The sequence below is a fragment of the Lampetra fluviatilis genome, chromosome 10 (assembly GCF_964198595.1).
Source record: "Lampetra fluviatilis chromosome 10, kcLamFluv1.1, whole genome shotgun sequence".
NCBI lineage: Eukaryota > Metazoa > Chordata > Hyperoartia > Petromyzontiformes > Petromyzontidae > Lampetra > Lampetra fluviatilis.
The window spans coordinates 14,605,351-14,625,108 of record NC_136284.1 but is presented as its reverse complement, the minus strand read 5'-3'; the positions used below and the strand labels follow the sequence as shown (position 1 = coordinate 14,625,108).

Sequence of the window (19,758 nt, the reverse complement as noted above, 5' to 3'; positions counted from 1 at the left end):
GGTTGTGTTTATTTTATCTGATAGATGGCACTGGCAGAACACTCGGTTCATATGTGCAAGATGATAATTTTAACTCCTAGTTCGGGGATCAACTCGGCCGATGGTATTTTGTGGAAAGTCAACGGTGATTATCACGTGAAATCGATGGCCTCTGTCATAATAATGTGGAATTTCCTCCGTTAGTTAAATTCCACCAAGAGAGATGGGCACCACTACATTCGTATTTGAGCAGGAAGTCGCTTTTTTCATTTTAGTTTTATCTTTTGCAACCAGACATTAGCGCACATTAATGTAATCTGTTTAATACATTCATGAATGATTACTTTAATTATGGTATGAAGAAGTAAATGGAAACTAACATTTTAATTATATTAAAAAGTCTTATAGCTACTTAGAAACATATGGCCTTAAACACAGCTTGTGATAATACAACTCAAATGCAAACTTGTTTCTGAATATCATAAGCCTCATTAGAAATACACCGAGTCGCCGATGCAATTTAACAGTTAATTTATTCTTAATCTCATATGCTGCCTCATTTAATTAAGCATAAATACATTTTAATCCCTTCAGGGCTGGTACAGAGATATTTTGACAGAAGTTGGTCAGCACACAGACCCCATACCAAGATTTTTTATTGTAACTCATAAGCTACTGTGGTATTATTGCCCATCTCATCCGATCAATGCACACTTAATATAGAAATATGTTCATGTTATTGCTACATTAAATGGCACAACAGTATATACACACATACCGTCGTCTTAGAAAAAAATCAGACTAACATCAGTGGTGAGTGATATTTGAACCGGTCATGGGCATCATGAATGTCGTTTACTTACCCAGATGAGAGTCCTTTGAGATGAATAATCTCCTCCTTAAGGGAGGTCGAGAGAACCATAATGATGACGCTCTTTTTTAATTCCTTACATCATTTACTGGGGCAGCAACGGGAATTAAACTATTGACTCCATACATTGACCATCTGATTATCCAAATGGCTAGCCTAGGAGCAATTACGGGTTTAATGTCTGCATGGCAGTTTGAAAATGTCTTCGGTAAACGTAACGACAAAGACCTCTTTGTAAATGAATTCTGAACTGCTCTCAGACGGGCAGCAGTGGTCGAGGTCAGGGGTCAGCAACCTGCGGCTCCGGAGCGGCGTCGCGGTGGCTCTTTAAGGACTTCTGCTTCGTGACGTCGTCGTTTGTGAAGGACCTGCCACCGTCTCGTATACACGTCCATTGCGACTCTTGACATTTTGAGGGGTTTTATTTTAAACCAAATTACTCTTCTTGTTATTTTGGTTTGCCGACCCCTGGTCTAGAATGAGGCTCATAGACTAGTTTAGAGAGTACAATTACCATGAAATGTATACAATTAGAACATCGTGATGCCTTAATTATTGCCAGAAATGGGAAAAGCCTCTTAATTTTTCATCAAATGAGAACTTATTTGTGGAAAGTCAAAAGTGGTTGTTTCGTAGAGACCCTCGCCGTTGGCGAGGGGACGTGGGTGTTTTCACCACAGGCTCAGAGCTGCCAATGGTAATGGGCACCACACAAATGGTTTGTTTGAGCAGGGAGACACTTTTTTTTATTGAACAGATACCTCATGGGAACTTATTTTCAAAGTAACAGCATTGATCTATACATTAAGTGTCTTTCAATGGCCATAATCAGCATGCAATATATCAAATTCCACTCTACAGTGTCTCCTTATACCACCCTCCTCTACATTGCTGGAGCACTCGGCTTCTTACTTTCATCAACCTCTGCAGTCGCGTTACAAAAGGGTAATCAGTTGGAACTGAAATTAGCTTACCTTCATAAGAGTGAAAATTTAGAGCACTATTCGTTGGCCTGTTTCTAGTCTCATAAAATGGCCACTTTCCACAATTCATTTCATATTGAAGATGTTCTTTCTCATACACAAATACTGATTTATATTTATTTAAAAAAAATGCTTCCTCAAATACTGCCTGTTAAAAAGAGGCTGATCACATACTCACACACTCCCATTGAGACACCCCTTCATAACCTCACTCAGTCAACACGCACTCACCCATTACCATCACGCCATGAGTCACCGAAACCTCCACACACTCACACGCTCACACGCCTACCCCCTCACCACAGCACTTGTCAAGGCATCACCCATCCGCTGTCTCCCCCCCACGGATATCGGCCACCCACGTGTGGGAGCCCAACTCGCGAGCTTGTGTAACTACTCCCTTACACTCCACCCCCCGCCAACCCCGTCTGAGCGTACGCCGCTGTACCTTCCCCTCGTTTGATTGCTTCTTCAATAAAATACTTCCGGTCAAAAGTGGGGGCCTGGGTCTGTCAACAAGTGTCACCTCTCTCGTGCCCTCCTGCTCAACTGTTTAGGTCGTGCCGTGTCATTGTGGAAAAAGGAAGTGCCATGTTTTACAATGCTGATGACTACATTTTAAAAAGATTGGTATAATGCCACCCATTAGGGCACTCAAATGCGGGTGTTAAATGCACACATCAGCAAGACTGCAAAAAAGAGCTGAAAAACAGTATCTCTCTAGACATCTCTGACAATTTACAATATGCGCACGGGTAGCGTTGGGATTTGTAGCGTTGAGATTAATATTGTAAGAGCCATCGTGCACGACACGCCGCTGCATATTTTATTGCAAAAATATAAAAAATATATATAATCTATTACATTTCATGGCTATTTAGAAAATAATGTCAAAGCACTTGTTCTTTTTATTGTCATATTTTTTTTTAGTACAGAAAACGAAATAGCAAAGTCTGACATTACAACCAATGCCATTTTATGGCTTTTCAGTTGCTGGGCCTCTACAAACAACGAGATGGATGATGAGGATGATGATGGTAGAATGATTACATTTTATGCGATTTCCAGTCCCTTTATGAGTATGTTAATGTCCCCCTTGGTGCACACCGTTATTATAGCAAAGGGGTAATGCCCATTAAGAGAGTACTTTCTCTCCGAACAATATATCACGCCAAATATTACCCATTGCCGAAGGTAGACACTCATAGTGAAATTTCCAAGAGGGGGGAATGATCTTATCGACATGCACTGTGTCTTAAAAGTTGAACTGGGCAAGCATCACTCACTGAAATGAATCCATTAACAGATTCATGGCGAGGGCTTTAAATGTTTGGAATAGCGCCTATTGGATTTTTGTCAGTAGCATTCAGGATAAAACGTGAGCAATGACGGTTCACTTCTCTTTGGGTCAATGTTGATCCATTTTAGGATCACAAATGTAAAACAGAAACATGACAGAGAATGTTGGGAGGGTCATCGAGCGGTCTGCGGTCTTCCGGCAGTGTCGTGAGGTCACTCACGGATGCAGGCTGCCCGAGTGGATGTTGGGAAGTCCTCGTGGGATGAGTGTGTTCGCTACAAATGTACGCTTCGAATGTTTTCAATTGTACGCGTTTATTTTCATTACTGTATTCCCACGATGCAAGTCATGCGTAGCACTGCCCCGTAGCACGCAATAGAGATACACACCTTTGTTTCGTGATACGAGGAGCACAATAGTGCTTTTGCTTATGCTGTTTCATTTATATTTGTGCAGTGTACATCATGGGACCTCCTTTGCCAGTACCAACATATGAGAATAGGTTTTTCCCCTTTAATCTGGCAACAAAACACCAAACTGAAACCTTTTACAAGGAATCATGTATGCATTAACCACAATACTTGTGGTCAAAATGCAAACAGGTGGGAAAGCATGGTCTGCTGCTGATGCAGACTGTTTTTAAACAGTCTGCATCAACAGCAGACCATGACGGACGCTTGTGTTGCGCCCGAAACGTCGTGATTTGTTTTATGTTTATACCTACGTGACTTTACCGAAAGAACCAAAGAGTATGGATTCCTGCAGTCACGAAGGCTTCAAATCAAGATAAAAACACATACTGTGATAATATATGATGCATTGTCTTTGAAACTGATTGGTCCACACCAGAGACAGCTTTCTTTTGAGCCTCGTCTCAAACGGTGTTAGACCAGAGCAGTATAGTCACACCATGTACAGTAGCCTAGTTTGCAATAGAAAATACATAACCTCACATAACCTTCAACCGATGTACACATCTGGGCCCTGTTGTTCTGTATTATTTATAACCATACTCCTTTCCACATGACTGTAAGTGTCATTTCCCATTTCATCTGGATAAATAAAACACGCGTGTGTGTGCTTTGATAGCAACGTCATAATGATGGTTGTAGCAGTTGAATTAGTCTGTTCTCCTGAACATGAATGCACCGTGACCCCATCTGTCTGTTTTTGTGAACCCTAGGAGCTTCTTCCGTCGGGCTCTGTGTTGACAATTGGTGCTTGCCAGTCTGCGTCTCTATGAATACTTAATCCTGCCTGCCCGTGTCCCTCTCTCTCTCCCCTTGTGAATGCTGCCTCTCCGTGCCTGCTCAGGCTGGATGATTGACGCTGAGAGTCGGCCTCGCTTCAAGGAGCTGGCTGTGGAGTTCTCAAAGATGGCACGTGACCCGCAACGGTACCTGGTCATACAGGTGAGCAGTGACCTCGCCCGGCACAACATTCTGGCCTTCCTCCACCTGGAAATGCACACGTAATATTCTGCATTACCACCGCGCTGGTTTGCGCAGTCGTGCTGTAAAGGTCTACGTTGTGCTTTTCGGGTTGTATTGACGCAACACGCAGCACAATGCGAATACGGATCGGAGAGCTGTTTTCTGTGTTTTAAATGTCTGTTGTTGAATAATTGCTGTATTATTTTATTATTTCCCTTCTACGTGACTTTACCAAAAGAACCAAGAAGATGAATCCCTGCAGTCACGAAAGCTTTAAATCGAAAAATGTATCAGTGGACCTAAGCGAGTACTCGTATTGAAAATTCCACATTCAAATGACAGGAATCAATAAAACATTTCTAAAAGTTGTCAATTTCTAGAACAACCTCTTGTCGACTTCCCACGTACAGCGGCACCAAGTGTATTGACCCTGAAGGGATGATGGGCTCGGTTGAGCCTTGACTGGGATTTCAACTCAAGAACTTCCGATTGCTTGACAAGTCTTGTGGCACAGGACTACCCATGCGGAAATAACTACAATACAATGAGGATTGAGAACGTGTATTCGTGTAACTACATCTCATGATGTGAAGCAAAAGTGGGTGACACACGCTGAGAGGTAAGTCAATCGGGGAAGTAGAATGGATGGAGGTGCATCATAGGTGGTGGCATTTGTCTTGAAGTATGAGTCACCCAACATTGATACTGCATGGTCCACCATAACACGGGCTGTTGTTGTACCGCTCTGGACCCGCCCCTAAGCATCGAGTTCCTCCTGCAGTCTAAATGAAGATCATGATTCTGACAGGCTGGTACCAGTAGCTGATCTGCTTGCAGACGAGTTCCCCTTTTTGTATATGTAAGGGCTGCACAGAGTAGCACAGAATGCAATTCTTGCACAGCGGCAGCAAGCACGCGGCTCTCCGCGCGCACCTCGTTCCCAACTTCGTCACACGCTGCCTCCTAACGCAAGTGCCCTGCAACATCCCAGGAAGCCACCAGCTCTCGACACAGGCCGTACGTCGCTCCGCACGCAGCTCCACGCGGTGCCTCAAAACCGCTGCTCCGTCCAGAAGTTGCGGCCGATCAATCATTCCGCAAGCGGCCCAAGCGCCGATGCCTCGCGCAGTTCCCACTGTGGCATCCCTTCGATCAGTGATGACCACTGCTCATTGCATTCTGCGGTCGATGCCGGTCAGTTGCCTCTGCTGCGCCTTCATAAATAGCTTTGACATTTCGGCAAGTGGAAGAAGAGGTGAGATAACGGTGCATGAAGGAGGGGGGTGTGTGTGGAATAAAAGGGTCTAGAACCCTTGCCTGTGTGTTGGTGACGAGAATGTCCGATGCAGTGCCATCATGTCCCCTGATTTTTATACCTCAGCGATGGCCACCCTGTGTACAGTGAATGACCACAACCCTGCCCAAGATGCAAACAGAGTGGTGCTGATGCTGTGAAGTGAGTTTGCGTCTGTGTCTCTGTGTGTCTCTGTGTGTCTGTGTGTGTCTGTGTGTGTGTGTCTGTGTGTGTCTGTGTGTGTCTGTGTGTGTCTGTGTGTGTCTATGTCCGTCTGCTACAGCAGAGGTGTAGGGAATTCCAAAAAGACCTACATCTCTGCTTTATTGACCTGGTCAAGGCCTATGATACCATCAGTCGGACTGGGCTCTGGGTTGTTCTTCGTGCTTTCGGAGTCCCTGACCCTCTGCTCACGATCATTAAGGACCTTCATGATGGTGAGCGGGCCCGGGTAAAACTACGTGGCCGGGAGTCGGAGCCTTTCCCTGTACACCTTGGGGTGCGACAGGGATGTCCTCTGGCTCCCACATTATTTAACATCTATTTCGACTGCGTAGTTCGTGAAGCCTTCAATAGCTGTACCGGGGGAATTACCATTTGGTACAGATATAATGGGAGGCTGATCGACGCCCGGGTGCGATCAAGGGATGGCTCCCTATTGGTCAACCACGTTATGTATGCCGATGATTTGGTAATAGCTGCTCATTCAGAAGAGGAGTTGGAGACGCTGCTGCTGAGACTGGAGCGTGCCACTAAGAGGTGGGGCCTTACCATCAGCCCCACCAAAACTAAGCACCTGCCTGGGTATTTTGTACCATCTGGCACTCCACCCCCACAACTCCCAATCGGTGATGGGGCAGTTGTGGAGAGAGTGGAGAGTTTCCCATACCTGGGCAGTGTGCTTATGACCGGCTCCAGTTTATCAGCAGAGGTCTCACTCCGAATCAGTCGAGCGGCAATATCTTTTCATCGGTTGCGTAACGCTGTGTGGAAGCTACCTGGTCTGTCGCTCCGCACGAAGCTTCAGGTCTTCTCGGCCACGGTCATTCCCTCCCTTCTCTACGCTTGCGAAACGTGGACCCCCCTAGTGGAGCATCTTCGCCGGTTGGAAACATTTAGGCTGGCCTGCCTACGATCCATCCTGGGTTTAACCAGGCTGGATTGTGTGAGGAGCTCACAAGTCCTTGAAAGATCTGGGCAAAGTCCTATCAGTGAGCTCCTCCGGCAGGCAAGGCTGCGTTGGCTGGGTCATGTAGCCCGCATGCCCAGCCACCGCATGCCTAAACAGCTTTTGTTCGGCCGGATCGAGGGGGCTAAACGGGCGCGGCACGGGCTAGAGAAGAGATGGAGTGATGTGGTACAGGAGGACGTGGAGCTGAGTGGACTTGCCGATGACTGGTACCAGCGGTGTCAAGATCGGCCTCAGTGGAGGAGGCTCGTGAAGGACGCTACTGGGCAGTTGGAGGCAGTCGCCCTCCAACAACAACGGAGGGCGGAGGAGCGACGCTCACAACAACGAGCGGAGCGCTGGGTGGCTAAAGCACAGCAAGTTGGCACAGTAGGGGGCACAGGTGGTGCATCAGCCACTCGTCTCGGTCATCTCGGTCAGTCGACCCGTGGCACCTGGGTCTGCCCCGTGACCTCCTGCCAGCGGGCGTTCGACACTTCACGTGGCCTCAGGGTGCACATGGCCTGGCACAAGCGTCGTGGTGACGTCACCGCCACTTAGTGGCGAATGGCGGTTGTTGTTGTTGTTGTTGTGTCTATGTGTGTCTGTGTGTGTCTGTGTGTGTCTATGTGTGTCTATGTGCGTCTGTGTGTGTCTGTGTGTGTCTATGTGTGTCTCTGTGTGTCTGTGTGTGTCTGTGTGTGTCTGTGTGTGTCTCTGTGTTTGTGTGTGTCTGTGTGTGTCTCTGTGTCTCTGTGTCTGTGTGTGTCTGTGTGTGTCTATGTGTGTCTGTGTGTGTCTATGTGCGTCTGTGTGTGTCTGTGTGTGTCTATGTGTGTCTCTGTGTGTCTCTGTGTGTCTGTGTGTGTCTGTGTGTCTGTGTGTGTCTGTGTGTGTCTCTGTGTGTCTGTGTGTGTCTGTGTGTGTCTGTGTGTGTGTCTATGTGTGTCTCTGTGTGTCTGTGTGTGTCTATGTGTGTCTGTGTGTGTGTCTCTGTGTGTCTCTGTGTGTCTGTGTGCGTCTGTGTGTGTCTGTGTGTGTCTGTGTGTGTCTCTGTGTGTCTGTGTGTGTCTGTGTGTGTCTGTGTGTGTGCGGAGCGGTAGCGGAGCGCTACGAACCTGGCGACCCGAGTTCGATTCCCGCTCACGGCCAAAATCAGTGATGATTATCTGAACCAGTCCTGGGCCTCCCCTAGGTTGACTCAGCCTCAAATGAGTACCTGGTGCGGTGTGTAAGCATCGCTACTTGGGAGACAAAGGCGGTCAGCCGTGGTGTTGGCCACCCACCCCCTCGTGCGCCGTGCCGGCCTTCACAGGTGCTGTAACAGGCTATCCGGTGGATGTTTGTCTCTGAATCCGGTGCCTGCAGGGAGATGAGCGCATGAGTCTTCCCATCCCATCGGACAGCCGCTTCCTGCAAAGTCTGCTTGCGGAGGAGGACCTGGAAGACTTGGTGGATGCTGAGGAGTACCTCATGCCACAGCAGCCCTTCTTCAAGGGCAGCTCCAGTAATCGAGCCAGCACTGCCTCTGACGTGGTGAGGAACGGCCTGCAGCGAAGGGAACAGAGAGAACATTTTAAGTCTTGAAACGTGGCAACACGAGATGATGTGCTGCATGTTCCTGTGGCTCGGGCTTATTGTTAATAAACAGGCCAGAGCGTGTCAAGAAGCGGTTTTAAATGCACCCATTAATACCCATTGGGTTAATCAAGTGCCTCTTTGATCAAGCGAGCGTGGGGTGGTGCTCATATCTTTTTGTGACTTTGATTCATGGGTGTAAACATTCCTATGGTAGGGACGAGTCTCCCCTTAACATAACCACTGTTGACTTCCTACTCAGTGGTACTTATGATCTGAAATTAACGATGGGCTGATTTCATTCCTGCTCGGGTTTTGACCTCACAAGGTTCTGCTTGTGAGTCACGTGCTGTCATCTGAGACCAACCAGAAAGTGTTGGTTTGATAATGATAATTTAAAGATTACTAAAATACGCTGTCTGTGATTATGGAATTACAATTTTACCAGCAGCTTGAGCTTGGTCAGAAAAAACTACACACACGCTCACAATTGGTCGTAAGAAGATTTATTTCACGAATTTCATCCCGCTAAACTCCCACCTGTCTGGCATGACTTTGGAGAGACACTTTCTATTCAGAGTCCCCGGTGCCATTATCTCACTTGTGGTTGATCCAACGCTTCTGTTATGTGCTATTGAAGATCACTCAAGATGTTTTTGGTATAACTTACTTAATTGTATAATGAACGTGTTGGCTAGACCTGAAGCCATGGAGTTAAAATTAGTGTCTAATTATAATTATTTGATAAAGTATGATACGTTTATGTACAGTGGGTTTTTCGATGGTCTCACTCTTGTATGTGACCTTGGTTTCACAAAAGAAGGTATAAACCATTGAGTTCACATTTGTTAAAGAAGGGTAATTCATATAGTTGCAGGGATCTTTTCACATTCGTGCCAACAAGGTTAAACGGTTGCACTGATCATTGTGTGAGCCTTAACAGCATATGACAAACTAAATGTTGATGCATGTTAACGCATTCTACCATGGATGTGTTGGTACGTGATCTATTTGAATTGCACGTTCTGCATGCCGAAAGCGTGTTGCAGAGTGTGCGTCTTGTCATATTGACTGCGCTAAGATGCCAGTCAGCAAGCTGCTTCAGTGCCCTCTGCATGTTGGACGATCTCAGCCAAGTAGGAATCGATTGCCGTATAATACTGCGCCAAGATGTGTGACAGCACTTTGTTCCATTCACACCGATCTTCGTGATTAATACGTCCAATGAGTGTGATTTTCGCAATTGAAAGTTAATTCTGCTGAGCTCTGGACCTTTTTTTGTTTCATGCGTTCTGCTGCCCGTAATTGAAAACGAATTGACTAATTAACTCGGTAAGCGTAAGGTATGGGACTTGACTAGCAAATCTTAAGACGGTGTTGTTGGTTGATGCCTCACATCAGTCACTATATTCATGGATAATCTCTTAAATCCTTACATGGAAGCATAGCACTTTGATCAAAACGACATTCCAAGAAAGTCGAGCAAATAGCTACAATTGTACATGCTATTTTTTTCTGTTTCCGAGGATTGTGCGGTTTTAAAACTTAATTTTATAATGAAGAGCCTGTACTGTTGTGATTGGTTAGAGAAACCCATCCGGTTGATTCTTTACCATCGCCACCACAATAAACGTACATTGAATGGAATCGTGACCCAGAATTTTGACAATTTATCAAATTGTTAGGGGGACCAATTGTTATAATGTGGGCCACTGTTTGCTGGTGTCATGCCTCCAAATGACAAGAATTAAACAATCTCCAAATAAACGTTATAAAAATAAAATGAACATCCTTTAACTTTACTGTAACTGCCGTGACACCTCGACTCTTGTGGAGAATGGATAACATTGATGGGCTATTGTCTCATCAAACAAAAGGCATGGCATTTAATTGAAATGGATCTCTAGACTTTACACAGGCAAATATCATACAACATTAATAAGGCAAGGGATAACCGAATATCAATACAAACATTCTGAATGGAATACCAACAAGAAACACTCTAATTAATTAGTAAAATGGCCAAAGGAAGATTTTTGAAATTCACTTGAGAATAGACTCTAGGTCGTTAGACTAAATATAAATTAAGAGATTAAACATGTTATGTAGACGTAGTGGGGAGGTTGAGAGGAAAGGCAGTTGCATTTACAGTCTGGCTTCGTGAGGCAATTCATCTAAACGTATATTCAGGTGTTTTCGACCAATTAATACGTCTTTACATGTGGGAGGAAATCAGAGCACCCAGACAAAACCTACGCGCGTGAGGGGGAAACACTCTATCCCACATAGTTGGAACATATACATGTATGTTGAACTTCTTTCGCATTGTACATAGCCAACTGTGCTAATCGTAGGTGCGGGAACAGGTGGAGTCCACATTTTTGCTGTGCCACCTTTTCTTGGCAAGCCCAGGGGATGCGACCTCAATGTCCATGGGAAGGGTGTTTCACCACAACCCTCGCCTCCGCAGTGTTGGATTACAGGCCACGCACATAGCCACCACTATGAACACCTTGAATATTGGACTTGTGTATGCTGGTTATAGTTGATCGAAAACATTGCACATTTAATCTAGGTTGTGATACTTGATGATGCACTCACTTGAAAAACAAATCCATGAACTTGAAAAATGGTTTTGATGTGTATATATGGCACCTCCAATTAGCGCGGTTGACTACGTACGGTGAAAAGTAAGTTCAACATACATACATACTACACACCTCAGGCTGTGCGTTGACAAAGGAACCACATAAATGCAATTGTCACATCCCATCGAGATTACCACACTTCACGACACTCTTCCTATCCCAACTCTCCATCGCAGCTGGTTCAAAATGCAGCTGCTTGTTGAGTCCACGAAGTAAGGAATTTGAGCACACTGTGCCAGATGCATTGGTTTGCAGTTGAAGAAGATCTCAAATGTGCCATGGGACTCATAATCGCTTGCAACCCATCTTCAGTTAGCACCATCTCCCATCCGGTAGGTGCACACATCTGTCTCTGGCAGGTTCCAGTGATATAATTTGCGTCAAATTATCTTCAGCCACTCTGGTCATGGTCTTCTTCGTCCAATGTCAATTCAGGCCTTAAAACTTGGGCCATTTGTAAGGCATTTTAGGAAATGAGCAATGTTTTTTTTAATGGTTGGTGGACGAATGCCGTGTGATTAATAGTTTAGAGCGCTGCGATTATGTACAAAAATAGCTTTATCGGTAGGTGCCTTGGAGTGGTTGTTTGATGAAAGGCACAGTGTACCTCAGATTTATTATTATGCAAAAGGCATAAGGTCCACAAGGGATTGAATCTTAAAAGAATTGCATGTAATGTCCTTATTGACTGCCTAAATTAATTGACTATCTGAATGAATATGCACAATGAACCGTATATTCATTATCCTCAAACAGTGGACTTCCTCGTATCTGTGACAGTTGACGACGTTCGTGGCCAGAATCTATCCACAGCTTCATCAAAGCTGCGTGTTGTAATCACCAGCGAAACGTCACAGTTCTCAAGTTGTCGGTTTACTCTCCAACACACACGCGGTGTGCTCAAGTAGTCACTAATTGGCACATTCTGTTTACGTGACAAACCTTACTCATTGGTCTGTGTCGGGTGGTGGCGGGTTAACGACACATTGACATTTACGCGATCTAATAAAAAAAACGACTTTATTACTGATGACGTCTGCGAAGAATGTGAGTGAGGAAGCTGATCTTTTCGTGAACGTCAAGAAAACAAACGTGATGTCAACCAAGGAAGCAAGACGCATTCAGGGTGGAAGACCAACAGGTGGAAGTGGGGGAAGAGTTCCGTGTTTCTAGCTTTCCATGCTTGAAGATAATGGAGATTGCAAAGAAGAGACGACTGGTGTTGGGAAGATCAGCCGTGTCAGGCCTGGCTAATGTCTGGAGAGACGGGGCGCATAACAAACCGAGACTGATGAAAGGACGGCAAAGGCGCTGGTGCAACCAGTTGCTTTGTTATGGATGCGAGTCGTGGGCGGTGAGGATGAGCGAGAGGAGGAAGATCAAAGCGCTTGAGATGCGGTGCTGGAGGAGAACGTCAGGAGGTGCGTGGGACAGCCAGAAGGACAAACGCGTCGATCCTGGAACGGGTCGACGCGGGGCGTCTTCTCCGTTGGAAGTCATCGTCCGTGAAACAACGACAGAAAATGCCCTTCTCCGGTCGTGTAACGAGGAATGAAGTGCTGGAGAAAAAACCGATGGCTTGGCATTGGAGGAGGTGGTAGAAGAAGAAGCGGTGGGTCACCGACGAGGTGTCCAGACGAGGTGAGGAGCTCTACAGGTTCCACTCTTCCCGAACTCCGAGATGCAGCGAAGGATAGAAGAAGGTGGAAGGCGCTGGTCATGGATGGTTCTCCAGAGTTCGTACTCGACCCCATGGCACCAGATGACAAGGCGATGACACACTGGAATGGTCCCTGGGAGTTACTGCATTGACGCCTCTTACCTGAGACGGCTCAATGCGTAAGAGGAGTGAACCGGAAGTCGCAGCAAACCACGCCTGTAATCTGCGGTCGTCTACGTGGGCAAGAGGAATCATTTTCACGTATGAACACGGATATCGTGATCTCTGAACAGTGCCCCATATTATTGCAGATAGGAGGCATCTCGCTGCACCGCACTCCTGTTTACCCCAGTAGTTGTCCTTGCTCTGTCGAGACAGCGAGAGTCTCAATCTCCGAGGACCACGGGCAGCCAATTTACCCACTGCTTCAGAACCCCATCAGCAAGTGTGTGGCTCTTTGTGCATTGGTAATGATTCCCATTTTGTAAATCAAAACATTTGCAACTGCATATTGTGTGCTTTTTTTCTTTCGATTCAACGTACACATCTACACTTTGGCATCAAAGTGTATTGTGTTTAATGAGCCCCTAGTGGTTCTCATCGATAGCTGTGGATCTGAGCTCGTGGTGAAAAATCTGCATTGCCATGGCAGGAGCCAGTCTCTACATTGGACAGCCAATGTTGATTTTCTACAATTTTTATTTTTTATTTTATTGATTCTGAAGGAACGGAGAGTTGGCTGATGGGCTCTGTAAATGAAGAGTATCTTAACAAGCTGGGGTTTTCTTTATTTGTATCACTGTTGCTGGCAGGATGATATTTCTGTGATTTTTTTTTAATGCAGAAGACAAAGAGACTGATGGACTGGTCTTTGTTCAATTGAGTTGGTTTAAAAATGATCGGCCATGGAAAGGCTTGGCACTGTTATCATATTGGAAGATTTTACATTTGTGCAAAAAGGATTATGCATGTATTTAAAATGCTATTAAATTCAGATTTATATAATATATCTTCAAGCTCTGAAAAATATAGATATTACTTCAAATGTGCAAAATATAAGGTATACTATGTATGAATGTGTTATTTCTAACAAATGAACTTTAATAATAGGGTGCAGTATATTAGCTTACAGCAGTCTAAGGAATGGCCACTAGTGGATGTGAGCAGACAAGAGATATATATTCTATATAAATGAAGACCTTAATCTGTATGTATGTCTCAAACACTTCTAGCGTACTTCCCAACAAAGTAAAAGCTGCAATTTGGTACATATGTAGCTTTTAGGAAATAAACAACAGAAATCTGAAAATCTGAGAGTTGTTATTTTAAGGCCCCCAAATCTCTAATTTTAGTGCCCCATGAACATGTTTGTGGCTGTCATTCAAAAACCGTTTAAAATATGATTGCGTTTTTTTTCGTTTGGTAGAGCACTAAACAGCAAATGCGATGAAAGTGAAAACCATTGTTCTATGTTTTGGAGATATTTCGGATTAAAGCGGGTTTAAACGAAAAAATACACATTTTCTGATGTTCAAATCTGAATAATTCGAAAGCGGTAAAAGATAGGAGCTTCCCCTCATCGAGTATTAAGTTAATTAACTGTGTTCTTTCTGATCGAAAAGAACAATATTTCAATTCAGCGGTTTCCAATGGGTACGTCGTCAACAATTTTCGTGTCTTTTTTACGGAAATATACTATTTTTTTATAGTTGTTCGTGTCTGATCGTAAAAAAAAACATATTTATCCGTTTAATTAGTATATTTAATGGCATTTTACCTAGCAAAGATAGGCTTTATGAACTAGTGTATTATAATGACTTTCAGGTCTCTCACTATAGAGTATTTATGGGTTACTCTATCTCTTACATAACATGAATTACTCCACGGGAGAAAAGAAGGCACGCTTATATGTTACACGAAGTTTCCATGAACATAAAAGTGATATACGTCATCAATACAACATATTTACACTTTGAGTCTGGCAAAGTAATTCAGAACACTGCAGCAGCAGCAACAACAACAACAACGTCAGCAACATTGCCAGAGATTCCAGGAGGCATTGCTTCAGTATGACATGAAGTGGCCAATGTGCTGCAGTTGTGTTTGCAGGAACGATACATTCACGAGACACCACGGCGAGACGCTGAGGGCTTTAGTTCAAGTTGTAATGAATGTACGTCAAACTTTTTTTGCTGTGCTAATTGGAGGGGTGGGGAGTTATTTAATTACCTCCTTTGTAATTAATCTAGTTCGAATGACTCACGTGGCGTGGGAAGCGAGCAGAAGCGGCAAAGTTCGATGGACAACGTCGTGAGAATTATTTTATTATGTTTTATTATTATTATTTTATTATTTCCATTCTACGTGACTTTACCGAAAGAACCAAGAAGATGAGCCATCTTGTGTTTTACCTTGGATGTGTAAATTATGTTCCAATTGTAAAACTCTTGCCAGTTTGGTGCTGTGGTTAAAGCATTCAACTTACATCCCGAATGCTTCAAGTTCAGTTCCCAGTTTTGGGTTGAATCGGCCAATCATCCGTTTGGGTAGATAAAATGATTCACTACTTTGCAGCAAGAAAAATCAATTATTCTAAGGAGTGATTGGACACCTGTCACAGGAATGTGGAATTTGCGATACTGGATTAAGGGCACCAATGAGGGGGCAGATTTTCCGTAAAATTATGCAGATTTTATTTTTCGATTTAAAGCTTTCGTGACTGCAGGGATTCATCTTCTTGGTTCTTTCGGTAAAGTCACGTAGAAGAAAATTATGCAGATTTTATCAACTCCGGAGGAATAATGGACTTAGTCAACCTCCAACCTGTATTTAAGCTCACGGCTTTTCCAGAAAATTTTCCTACTGTGTTGCTTTTGCCCATATTTCGTAACAACTTACATTTATTTTTTGATTAGTAGAGGGACGGCAAAAAATCACAAATTGTTAATTTGGCATAGTTAATATGTATTAGAACATGTTAACAAAGCAAAGGGGTTCTCCTGAAGGTTATGTTTGCACCTCAGAGAGTCTACCCACCATTCCCTTTGCACGCTTCGACTCAACGCAACACCGAGCTGATCCAATTAGGAGCTGGACCACATGCATATTCATCTGAAGAAGCCTCGTGGTTTGCTCGAGCTGATTAGGAAGGCTTCGTGAACCGGGATGCATTCTACAGTAAAGCGGCATCAGAGGCGTTGTCTGCGGCCACACACGCGGCCGTGCGTGAGCATTCGCAGCCATCGGCCAAGAACAAGCCTCGTCCGGCGGCACTTTTTCTTTTAATTTGGCTGTAAAGTGGATGCGATTTTGGAGAAGAGAATAATGATAACTGTGGACCTAGGGTTGCACCCTCTCTTGGTTTTTCCCAAGACGTCCTTTGAGATAACTGTATTGGCGGCTGGGGGGGGGCAATGGTTTTGATTGGGGGGCCAGCACACCAAAGAGCTAGGCTGTGTATCGCTTTGTGAGCGGCCAGTGCTGTCTATTTCATATTTTATACGGGAAAATAATGTAGTAGAGCTTTGGCACACGTGCTCTTGACTGAGCGTTGTCTGCAGGCACGTGTGCAGAGGCCACACTGACATCAGGACCCACCCTGCCTTGCTCCTGTGCATCTCATTGTCTTTCCTTCACCCCCTTCTGCGAGTCTCTTCCCTTGATGTCCACGAGTCAATGAGCTGTGCACTATTTATCTCGTTCTTGTCGGCATGTGCTGAATGGCCCGATGTGTCCTGGCCCTTTGCCGCAGGCCAGCGCTGCCTCTCAGAAGGACAGCATGGGAGCTGCGAAGGAGGAGACGTGGGGGGGCAGCGTCTTCCTGGCACGCAGCTCGTCCCAGCGCTCCCACGCCAGCGAGGCGTCCGCGTGCAACGTGTTTGAGGAGTCCGCGTGCAGCAGCACTGTTGCCCATCAGCAGCAGCAGCAGCCTCAGCCTCTCGGCGTGAGAGGCCGGCAGGACAGCACTGCCCAGCGCTACAGCACGGAGCCCACGCGCTTCCACTCAGAGCCGCTCCCCTCTAAGGTGGAAGGCGGTGACTATGCCACTCCAGCCACAAGCAAGGCCATTCCCGGTTTGTGTGGTCAGTGTGTTTTTGTTTATTTATTTGGATTACATCCAGCATCGGGGCACACTTGTGTTTATAGTTGGGCGATGATGAGGCAGAGCTCGGATCGGAAATGAGAAATGCGTTGTTCAAGGTGGTGGTTGTGTGGCACAGGCATCTAGCAGGTGGCTGTGTAGTTCGTGGGCTGATTCGATGTCAGAGTTGTGAATTGAAATGTCTTCATGCCATGACCATGATTCGGTTGGACAACTGAAATGTAATTTGGGGGCAAAAAGCAAATAAATTGAAAAGAGACTCGAACGCTTTATCAGCTTTAAGGAACTGAATCAGCACAACTGGATTTTAATTCCAGGATATTAAATCTAATTATAGTACATGTTTCATAACCAGGTTCTCATCTTCAGTATAGTGAGTTTTGTTCGTCTTGATTAATAATATTTAAAAAAAAGTTGGGTAGTTTTTGCTCAAATTCGAAGCAGACTCTTTCATGATTTCTTCAGATGATGGATGTCGAATGAAAATACATTGGTATATATTTTTTTTAACTTAAATAGCTAGCACAGAAAATAAAACGTTTTGTATTATATGTGTATACATATTTATTAATGATTGAAAACGAATGCCTCTGCAAACAAAAGACTGCACTGATCAACTTCTTGGTTCTTTCGGTAAAGTCACGTAGAAGGGAAATAATAAAATAATAAAAAATAAAACATAATAAAATACTTCTCACGACGTTTCGGCCACAACGCAAGCAGTCACGTAGAAGGGAAATAATAAAATAATAAGATTAAAACATAATAAAATAATTCTCACGACGTTTTATTTTTATTATTTTATTATTTCCCTTCTACGTGACTTTACCGAAAGAACCAAGAAGATGAATCCCTGCAGTCACGAAAGCTTTAAATAGAAACTCTCGAAGTATGTTTTTATTTTAACCTGCCTGCTTTGTCTTCGTTTGAGGAGTGCTTTAGGTCGTACTGCAGTATTAGCATTTCCTTTGCACTCAAGACATTAAGAGAAGATAGTTTGTATCTCCAGACCTGTTGTCAACCCCAGCGCCCTCCTAACAGCCATGCTAGCGAGGGACTGGATTACAATCAACGAACATTTTCTGTCGTTCTCTGATGTGCGTGGGCTGTCGGTTTCTTTTTATAGACACATTTGTCACCATTAGGGTCCCCTCCATGGCATCAAAATGCTGTCAACATCGGTAGGGCAGCTGCGTAAATCCAGCCTAAAAATCGAGGAATTGGCATCGCAGGCAATACCCCAGCACTATGCAGTCGATTTCAATTCTGTGCTTTTCATGTATGATTTAAATGGCATCCAGACGCGAGCTCGCTCCCGCGGTGTGGGACATTATGCAGTGTAATGGGACATGAGGGTAGATAGATAATTTGTTCAAGATTTAATCACAGAAGCTGTCAGCGATACAACCGAGTTTCTACGGGAAATTAAATGCGAAGATTGTTTTTGTGTGTATACATATGTCCACGTTCAACTAAAAAATCAGCAGGTCACGAGTTCAAATCCTGGTTTGGGACGGGGAGGGGGGTTAATCTTGTAATAATCTTTCCTGGGTCAATAAAATGTAGGGATTCAGCACCACCGGTCATCCTGTCAAGAAACCAGTTTTTTTGCAATAGGAATATAGAATTTCTGTCACTTGCGCATGATCAAGAATGGGGACGAGCATTTCCAAATCCTTTTGGAGCATGGGGGACACTTTATCCACGCGTGTATACCTAATGGAGGTGGAGCGGTGGCGCAATGGTTAGCGCGCTGCAATGTGAACCAAATGCCCCAAATAATATTTCGCCGACTAAAGCAAAGCGTAGAGACGCTGTACGATATCTGAACCGCACTTAGGATTACCTCGCGAGCAAACATTGACCACTGTGGTGAAGTATGGTCAAACATCCCATTGACGTAGCATGGGGAAGACCTTTATTCATCAGCAGATTAACAAAATGGATGAAACTAGTGATTATCTGTTGCTTATATACAAATTTTCAACCGATACATTTAGTCAATCAATTGTGAGCCTCTGTGTGGCTCTACGTTTAATGAGGTACACTTAAAACTCTGAATAAGGAAGACACAATTGTGATTGTAAATACAGTATATACCGACATACAGCTTTAGATTGCATACCCTCACCACCGTTATCAATAACACTGCTTTATAACATATATAGCAGGTTAAGGTGCCCTTGACATCACGAACAGCTTGTGAGAATAACCTGTATTTGCGCGTACAAACCGGCTCATTCGCGAGCATGCCGAGTGCAAGGCTGTCCAACCAAACTCGAATAGAGCCAAGGCAGTTGATACCTTGTGCAGCTTTCTGGCTGAATTCTCAGCAGAAATGCAGAATTTACAACCCTGCGTTGATGGATTGGCAGAATGCTCACTGCTGGATGAAGCGTGGGGCACCTCCATTATTTGGTTAACCTGTCTAGGGCAGCATGGAAACGTGGGATTAATGTAGAGTCGGGATGCATAGTTGATGACGTTAATTAATCGACTAAAGATTGTAATTGACTTCACATTTCGCGAAAGCAGGAAACCCCCTACAAGCCACGCCCAGTGTGACACGGCTAGTGATGATGGTGATGATGTCACCATGCCCCGCCCATCACCTCCAATCTAGCGACATGTGTGAACAGTTATGATATTTTTAGTCGAGTAAGCAGACCAATAATTATTGGTCGAGTAAATTAATTACTTAATTAATCGGATTACGGCCCAGGCCTAGATACATGTCCATGT

General features: G+C 44.6%; 1 protein-coding gene across 1 annotated transcript in view; it reads left to right on the top strand.

Moving 5' to 3' along the window:
* LOC144934612 (receptor tyrosine-protein kinase erbB-4-like) overlaps window positions 1-19,758 on the top strand; it is a 247,651-nt gene that overhangs the window by 220,032 nt on the left and 7,861 nt on the right. The window contains exons 24-26 of the mRNA XM_078860618.1: window positions 4,448-4,545; window positions 8,397-8,564; window positions 16,666-16,996. Coding sequence (XP_078716744.1) covers window positions 4,448-4,545; window positions 8,397-8,564; window positions 16,666-16,996 — 597 coding nt within the window. The remainder of the gene's footprint in view (window positions 1-4,447; window positions 4,546-8,396; window positions 8,565-16,665; window positions 16,997-19,758) is intronic.